General features: G+C 43.4%; 1 protein-coding gene and 1 pseudogene across 2 annotated transcripts in view; one reads left to right on the forward strand and one right to left on the reverse strand.

Moving 5' to 3' along the window:
• The window catches only part of TBPL2 (TATA-box binding protein like 2), a gene marked incomplete at both ends in the record, with an annotated part of 28,105 nt that extends 19,744 nt beyond the window's left edge, over positions 1–8,361 (reverse strand). Inside the window, 4 exons of the mRNA XM_080809591.1 lie at positions 1,374–1,465; positions 3,487–3,574; positions 4,633–5,066; positions 8,308–8,361. Of these exons, the coding sequence (XP_080665717.1) occupies positions 1,374–1,465; positions 3,487–3,574; positions 4,633–5,066; positions 8,308–8,361 (668 nt within the window). The remainder of the gene's footprint in view (positions 1–1,373; positions 1,466–3,486; positions 3,575–4,632; positions 5,067–8,307) is intronic.
• On the forward strand, positions 5,423–5,813 carry LOC308346347 (small ribosomal subunit protein uS8-like; annotated as a pseudogene). Its single transcript has one exon. The product of its transcript is annotated as a small ribosomal subunit protein uS8-like (transcript).
• Positions 8,362–8,905: the final 544 nt, after the last annotated feature.

The raw sequence follows: 8,905 nt of genomic DNA on the forward strand, positions 1-8,905 counted from the left end.
CCCAGGGGCCCTGGCATGTAGCTATTTATATTTAAATTTAAATTAAGTAAAAAATTATGTTTCAGGGTGCCTGGGTGGCTCAGTCGGCTAAATATCTGCCTTCAACTCAGGTCATGATCCTGGGGTCCTGGGATCGAGTCCCACATCAAACTCCCTTCTCAGTGGGGAGTCTGCTTTTCTCTCTCTCTGCCGCTCCCCCAGCTCACTGTCAGAGAAAATCTTTAAAAAATAAAGAATAAAATACATGTAGTTCCTCTGTGTATTACCTATACTTTAGTTGTTCAATAGCCACATGTTACTGGTGGTTACCACACTGGAGAGCACAAATGGAAAACATTTCCATCACCTAGAGAAAGCTCTCATTGAATCAAAACATCAACATCATTTGCCAGAAAAATATACAGAGGTCAATATTTACATAATGTTGTGCATGCAGAATGCCTTCTTCCTAAGCATGAAGCCAAACATCAAAACTCTAAAGAAAAATGGGACTGTACACACCCAAAAGTGTTAATTGTATAAAAAAATAATAAAACACCACTAACAGTAATTTGGGAAGTAATATTTATAGTACAAAATGGTGGGAATACTTACAAACAAAAAGCTGACAAAAGAGCAAGAACTCATAGACGATTGGGCAAAAGACACGGTAGGCTGTTTACATGCTTATGCAATATTCGTCTCACTAGCAAATCAAAGACATGTAATTAACACTTTTTTTTTGACAAAACATTTGGCATGGCAAACTTTAAAAAAAATGTTAGCACTCAGTGTTCTTGGGAGGAAGTGAATCTCAGTATATCTGTATGTAGAGTGAAGACAAATTCACACAGCCTTTCAGGAGGACAATTTACTACTCATCTTCTAACACTTAGAGGAGCGAGCCGCGCTCCCACTGCAGTTTGATGGTGAAAGCCTCTGTATCAGCACAGGCCTTCCTCTGTGTGAGATCCAGGAAAAGGGAGCCTTTTCAGAGTTGCCTCCTGAGCTAATGCTCAAGATAATGGTCAAGGAGTACCTAATTTGCCTCCTTTAAGAAGTTCTATCCAGTTACCAGCAATAAGTAAAATATACGATAACTACTTCTCCAGGCTTGTAACAGGTTTCATCACTATGGTAGTTTTTAAGTGCACCTTAAGATCAAGTTCTAACAGCCTACCCATGTCCCCTCGGTTTAATGGGGGAACTGCAAAGTGGGACAGGAGTCGGTATTACGCAACTGAATGTTTTTAACCCCAAATTTGGCATTTCATGCAACTCTTTGACAAAGTTATTTTGCTCCTCCTAGGCGTTTTGGAACATAAATTCTATCCTTCCCTGTTTTATACACTGAATTATTTGTCTGAGAAGGTTTGGAGAGGGGTTCTGCATACCTTTTGGCTCCCGTGCAGACCATTTTCCCAGAGCTAAATATGAGGGCGGTTGTTCTGGGCTCTCGGATCCTCATTATGACAGCAGCAAACCTCTATACACAGAAGTCAAAAGGACAATTAGCCTCTGCTAGGACGTAACACTATTCCAGCTGAAGAGCTGAACTGGACATAAAAGAGTCTTGAATAAACGGAGATTGGATGGGAAAGCGAAACAATGGTCTCCCCGCGCTAAGGTAAACAAAAACAATCATGATTCTAAAATGTACTTAAAAAAAAAAAAACAGGTAAGAATAATAACAATAAAGCTAAAATTTGAGTGCCTGTTCTATTTCAAGCCTGCTACTAAGAGCTTTACAGGTTTTGTCTCCTTTAGCTCAGGATAGAGCTCAACTGTGTCCATGATCATCACCATTTAGTGCACAGGGAAATGGAGTGGTTATTTAATTTTCCACATTACACAGGCAATGGTAAAGTTGAGATTGGAAGCCACGACTAATCAGATGCTGTGGTTTTTTACTTGGAAATACTTCCTTTTTCTTTCAAAGACTATTTGGGGAGGGGAGCGTATAAAGTATGTTAGAGTTTTGCCAAGACTCTAGAACGTACTAAAAAAAAAAAGCCAAACCATAGAACAGAATATACATATTGATAGGCCTGCTGAAGATGAAGGACACGTTGATTTTCAGTTCTCAGGGTGGTGCCCCGCCCAGCAGCATGGGCAGGCCCTCTGGGAGGTGCTGAAGCAAGGGGCACCAGGGCTACTGGCCTGCCATGCTGATATGTCACCGAAGACTTGCTGCTCCTTTTGGTCCTACCCAGGCGTCCCCTTCCGCGCTCATCTTCCCCCAGCAAGCTGGGAAGGAAACCGGGGTGAGTATTCTGCATGACTGCACCTTCTATGGGTTGGAGGGGGTCCACGGGACCAAGATGGGACTAGCAGTTTCAGATTTGAAATGTGGACAGTGAAAGAGCCCTGAGTCAGCACTGCACAGAGCTGATTAAATCTGGCGAATGTTTTCCAAGTGTTTAAGGTAATACTCTAACCCGGTATGCATTTTTATTAAATTCTGAACGGAGCTTAAGTGCCAAACCAGAATTTCTCTGGCTGTCAAGTTCAAGTTTGGATAGATCCTACATACAAAAACAAAATGAGGGAGAGCAGAAGATGATGGAGAACAAAATACGCTTAAATATGCTGACTTAAAGTGTGGGCAATCATGGCTGTGGCCATAAGCATCCTAGCATCTCATTGCGTTTCTGTGCTCATCCTGGTCAAATATTTCCAGAAAAGGGAAATATTTGGCTAATATTCAAGTACATGTAAATTCAGAAATCAGCAAGAATACTCCCACAACAGCAAAAATGACTTAATCCATAAATAGCTGATGCTCACAAGGTCCTCTGTGTTCCTAGAAATACGACCTTTTCCTTCTAAGGCTGTAAAACCTCCACCATCCGAGACAGTGAACTTTTCCCTATTAGGGACAAGGCCTTACTCATCTTTGCATTCATAGGTACAGAGACCAGCCAATTACTAAATGTTGACTGAATGAACAAATCTACTTCTTCGGTTAACAGGCCATTAAAATTGGATGCTTAGCCTTGGCAGGACACAATAGAGCAAATTTTATTAGACTTTGAGAGAAAAGAAATCCTTGAATCTTAGATCAGAAAGTAGAAGCTTGAACTTCACACTCGAGACAATTTACCTTTCTCAAGTAAGGGAAATCATAAATGGAAAAATATGTGGCAGGCAGGTGGGACAGCATTTAGGAAAAAAACTATGAACTATGATGGCATTTTAAAGAAGGTTAGCATTCCCATGGGCTGAAGGGGGTCATACTGAAAAATCTTTTTGAATGACAAGGGGAGAACCTTAACTTTTAGGAACTGCTCAATCACTGCTTTTATTCAGCATGGAGAATGAGGTAATTTTTTAGAACTTCAAGCGGACAATGAGGCAATTAACCTCTTGAGCTGTCAAAAGCTTTGCCCTAACAATTTTTTTTTTTCTGTTTTAAAAACAAAAACAAAGGAATGAGTCAATAACATGATCATATGAAGTAAATCTAAGTAGAAGCTAACTGTTGAAAGGAATACAGAGAAATCTCACCTTTGGGTTATACTCTGCATTTTTTGCGTGCAAAGCTATTTTCTTCAGATCCAATTTACAGGCCAGGTTTACAGTGGAAACTATATTCCTGATGAAATAAGTCATTTTAGGAAATTACAGAAGACATAACAAGTAAAAAAGAATTAAAATGTATTAACTTCCTCATTTTATAGATTGTATATTAGCAACTTCCTAGGAGAATTAGTCTCAATGTGAATACACTGTAACGTGATAAACCCTAATAAAATGTAAAGATTCCAAAGCGAAGCACTAAAAATAGCTTCTAAAATGTCACGACTAGCTGACGAAAAGCAAGTTTTAAATCTTTTTCAAAACCAGGCCTCAAAACAGAAAGCATAATTCTAAATCAATTTGCAAACTGAATTCAATTTTACATCTTTAAATTCTGTTTATCCAATCCCAACAACAATTATCAGCAATTACAGTGCTGTAATATAAACAATACAACCCTTCGAGAATATATATACTAAGTCTTAAGTCTCTCTTAGGAGATCAAGAACTAGTACTTCATTTTACAGATAACCAAACTGTGTAAAGCCACAATCCATTAAGAATGGACAAAAGAGAGATGCCTGGGTGGCTCAGTTGGTTGAGCAGCTGCCTTCGGCTCAGGTCATGGTCCCAGCATCCTGGGATCGAGTCCCACATCGGGCAACTTGCTCGGCGGGGAGCCTACTTCTCCCTCTGCCTCCGCCTGCCTCTCTGTCTGCCTGTGCTCACTCTCTCTGACAAATAAATAAATAAAATCTTTTTAAAAAATTAAAAAAAAAAAGAATGGACAAAAGAATAATTAAACCTGAAATGCTCTTCCCTACACTATTACTCTGAAATTAGTCATCATTACATTCGGAAACTAAAATGTGTACCTGGGAGCATCACCCATTAAAAACACACACATACAGGGGCACCTGGGTGTCTCAGTGGGTTAAGCCTCTGCTTTGGCTCAGGTCATGATCTCAGGGTCCTGGGATCGAGCCCCACATCGGGCTCTCTGCTCAGCAGGGAGCCTGCTTCCACCTCTATCTGCCTGCCTCTCTGCCTACTTGTGATCTCTGCCTGTCAAATAAATAAATAAAATCTTTAAACACACACACACACACACGCATACACATGTAAACGACTTACTGTAGCTGAGGCACAATTCCAGAACATTCTGAAACAGGGGTCATTGGTGTCATGGGCGTTATGGACACCAGAGGCATGGAGTTTGGGTTCTCAAGAGAGGGCTGGACTGAGTCAGCATCACCAGGGTACAGATGTGAGTGGGAATTCGATACATTGCTGCAGCTTATTAACCCCAGACCAATGTCCTGTTCTCTGGGTAATGACAACCTTCTTGGCTGACTTTGAGTTTTACAATTTTCTTCAATTTCATGCTTGCTTCTAACGACACTCTGGTCTTTATTTTCTTGGGTAAGTTCATCTGGTAGGAAGCTAAGATCCACACATGAGAAATGGCCAGAGGTTTCTTGGACTTCTTCAAGATGTGAATTAGGGATGTCCACAACATCAGGTGTGACTGGGCTGAGCAGTGGTGACCTGGGCACAGCGATGTCATCCTAGGCCATTCCCAAAACAAAACGCAAGAAACAGAACACCAAGTCACACCAAAGGGATACCACTATTGCTAGCCAGCAGGGTGTTCAAGAATGCAAGCAGTCCAAGACAGCTTATGTTCATTCCTTGTCTCTTTCCATAAAGTACCACTCAAGTTATATTTCAGAGTTGCAGCATACTTAATAGAAACAGGAAAGTCGATCTTAAAATGCAGAGAAAGCATTTTTCAAAAAGTGTTTTTCCTACATTAGATCCATAGTAAGTTCCCACTCCAATTTTGTAATAAAGACAACTGAGCAACCACATTCTAAACTGTGTATATTCTGGGTCCTCTTTCTGCCCTTTCCGTGCCACCAGAATGATGCACATGAATGGCCTGGCAGGTGCTCTTAGAAGCATTAACAACACCGAAAAGAGAAGCAAACAAAACCTGAAACAATAAGGCCAGGTTCTTATTAAGCCCTGCTCCAAAGTCATCCTCTGGTGTCTGTGATGATGAAGCCGGGTTACGTTGGCAAATTTGAAATCGTTGATGATCACAGAGCTGGGAAAATTACTGTGAACCTCCCAGGCAGGTTAAACAAGTGTGATCAGCCCCAGATTTGATGTACAACTCAAAGATTTAGAAAAATGGCAGAATAATCTGTTTCCATTCTGCCATTGTATAGACAACCTCAACTGGCATCACGCATCATGAAGAACCGAGACAAAAACACACAGGAGGGAAAATCCTGGGATTCTTTTTCTAGGGATATAATACATATATGCAAATAAAATGCCGCAATGGACAAAATTTTAAAAGATAGTGTGGACTTTGAATAGACTTATTGTACTCCTTGATTATGAACTTCAGTTAAGTATTTTTTAGAGTCTTTTTTTTTTTTTTAAGATTTATTTGAGAGAGTGAGCATGCACAAGCAGGGGGAGCGGCAGGCAGAGGGAGAAGCAGACTTCCTGCTGAGCAAGGAGCCAGATATGGGACTGGATCCCAGGACCCTGGGATCATGACCTGAGCTGAAGGCAGACTCTCAACTGACTGAGTCACCCCAGCGTCCCAAATTAATTTTGAGTGGGTTATTTTCCTACCCCTTTTTAAAAAAAAGCTTTTATTTATTTGAGAAAGAGAATGGGGGGGCGGGTGGGCAGAGGGAGAGGAAGAAGCAGGCTCCCCACTGAGCAGGGAGCCCAACCTGGGGCTTGATCCCAGGACCCCAAGATCGTGGGCTGAGTCAAAGGCAGACACTTAACCAACTGAGCCACCCAGGCACGCCTATTTCTTAGAGTCTTAAATTCATATTTTATAAAGAAACAAGTGCCTTGAGTGCTAATCAACACTCCACTGAAGACCCAAGGTTATTCCTTCTAGTCAAAGGAGACAGGAGCAAATATTCTAGTTTCATGAATCTGCAATAGGAAAATGGTCACTGAAATTAAACGGCAAGAACAGTTTAAATCAATGTACTGTACTTTCAGTCTGGGGAAGGCTGCTCAGCCTCCATTACCATCAACTCAGGGAATGAGGTGTGCAACTGAGGAAAGCAGCTTCATGTCCAATTCACAGGTTTTCTTATTGGAAAAAAAAATTGATTACCTTGATACATATGTTACCACCTGCGTTGCCCAGGCTGTAGACCTAAATTCAAGATTTTGAGCGCTGCTAGCAGGATAACCTCATGCCTTAGAAAATCTGACTTCTGACAACTGGTTGTTTGTGAACACCTCATGTTGGATCCTCATGACAAAACTACCTCAAGCCAATATAAAATGTCTGGCTAGATCCCACTGAATTGTTCTATTACTCCAAGTCCAGTAGATGGCAGGGGTGACTAATTGTTCAAAGAAAACACTTCTCTAGAAGGCAGCTATTCTCCTGAAAGAAGATTTTGGACAAGATTTTGGGCTGTATTTCGTTCGGAATTATGTAATTCTCCTCCACTTACCCCACCCCACAGATCAGCTTTACGAAAAGTGCAGGTGGGGAACAGCCAGGATTCCTCTCCATTGTCCCACTGGCTTCTCCTATACTGATGGAAAGGGTCTCACCAACCAGTTCACAGTATTTGCAATAATCCCTGTCTCCCCTTTTTCCCATCACAGCATTTGAGCAGGAAGGCAGTGCCTACCCAAGGAAACCCAACCTCCTCCAGGAATCTAAGGCAGTGGCAGCAAGATATGGGATGTTTTATAGCAAAAGCAGCTTGACAGCCTCCTTTTCAAGTTCACCGTAGGAACACACCTTACAGATGTAATTACAGCATATTCACTGCATCTTCGGCCGTCTATCTGCAGAAATGCTTCGTTAGACTGTTTTTGCAGAACCGTCAACTCATCTTTCCTGCGTGGGCTTTCATTTGCTATATTAAACGCAATGAGGCTTCGCTATTTCTACTTTGGTGCGAATCCTTGTCTTTTTAAAAATCCCCCACACAGGGTTCAGTGGGTTAAGCCTCTGCCTTCAGCTCAGGTCATGATCTTAGGGTCCTGGGATGAGCCCTACATCGGGCTCTCTGCTCAGCGGGGAGCCTGCTTCTCCCTCTCTCTCTGCCTGCCTCTCTGCCTACTTCTGATCTGTCAAATAAATAAATAAAATCTTAAAAAAGAAAAGAAAAGAAAAGAAGAATCCCCTCCACAGAAGGCTGCACTTTTTTCTTTTTGAGGACTCCTTGCTCTCTACAATACTTGACTCTAAGGATTTTTTAAATTGGAAAAACAAACAACTTAAGAATCGTGAATTGAAAGAAGCCACAGTTGTCTCCAGTTCAAATTTTGCAACACCCTTGCCCCACCTGTCCCTAGAGACTTTTTTTTTTTTTTTTTTAGGCTTGTTCTTGGCTTGGGAGGCTGCTACCCCTTACCAGAGCTGCACGGGATAGTTCGCCTAGGTTTGCCATAGCACAGCAGAGACATTTGGAGCCAGTGGTCCCCACAGGAGACGCAGAAGCCAACTCTCTGTGTCTGCGTCTTTATAACGGAGACGGGGCCTTCTAACCATGGCTCTGGAGTCACACCACACCAGGTTCCACTCCTGGCTGGCACCCGTGGCGAGTTATTTCCCCTCTCGAAGCTTCGAAGCTTCTATTTTTCAACTTAAAGATGAGGACCAACCATCCCACCTCTGCGGTCGCTAGGAGTTCGGGGCCAGATAATGAAGGCAAAGCCCTCGCGCTCAGGTGTGGGCGCGCTCAGCCATCGGGTAGGGACGCGCTTTGGCCCCAGGACAGTGGCGACGGCTTTCGCGCTCACCTGGGCGACACACTGGTCCAGGTAGAGCTCCAGGTACGTCTGCTCCTCCTCCATGGGTGGAGGCCGCACCGTTAGAAAGGCTGACAACCAGGTAGTGCCCAAGCGAGTCGAGCTACGGCGGAGCCCGACTGAGCGCATCGGAAGCGCGGACCACTTATGAGCCCCGCGGGCGCACGAGGTGGGCGGGGCGGGGCCGGTGGGCGGGGCCGCAAAACTGAGCCCCCGCCCAAAGGCCTTTAGGAAGTTGGAGAGAATGGGGAGCGTGCAAGGACACGGGGGAGGGAAGAGGCCCCTCTCTAGGGTGCAATCACGGCACTCCGCCCACAGCTGAGCCCCAGCTTGGCCTGCAAATCTGGAGATTTCCTTCAGTCCCTGCAAGTGCTGCCGTGGCCTCCAGGACAGAGGTCTGGGTGTTAGCAGCATAAAAAGTGAACGCGTGGGACGAGGAGGAAATGAAGGATATCCTCACCCCCCTTTTGAAGGGATTTTTTTCCCCTCTCTCCTGAACAGAGCGAGGGGAATTTGAAACACCCTTACCCAGTCAAGTGTAGTACTTTTACGCTGTGATTGCTTCTCACCTTCAAATCCCAGGTGTTTC

Source organism: Martes martes (genome assembly GCF_963455335.1).
Source record: "Martes martes genome assembly, chromosome: 7".
Classification (NCBI taxonomy): domain Eukaryota; kingdom Metazoa; phylum Chordata; class Mammalia; order Carnivora; family Mustelidae; genus Martes; species Martes martes.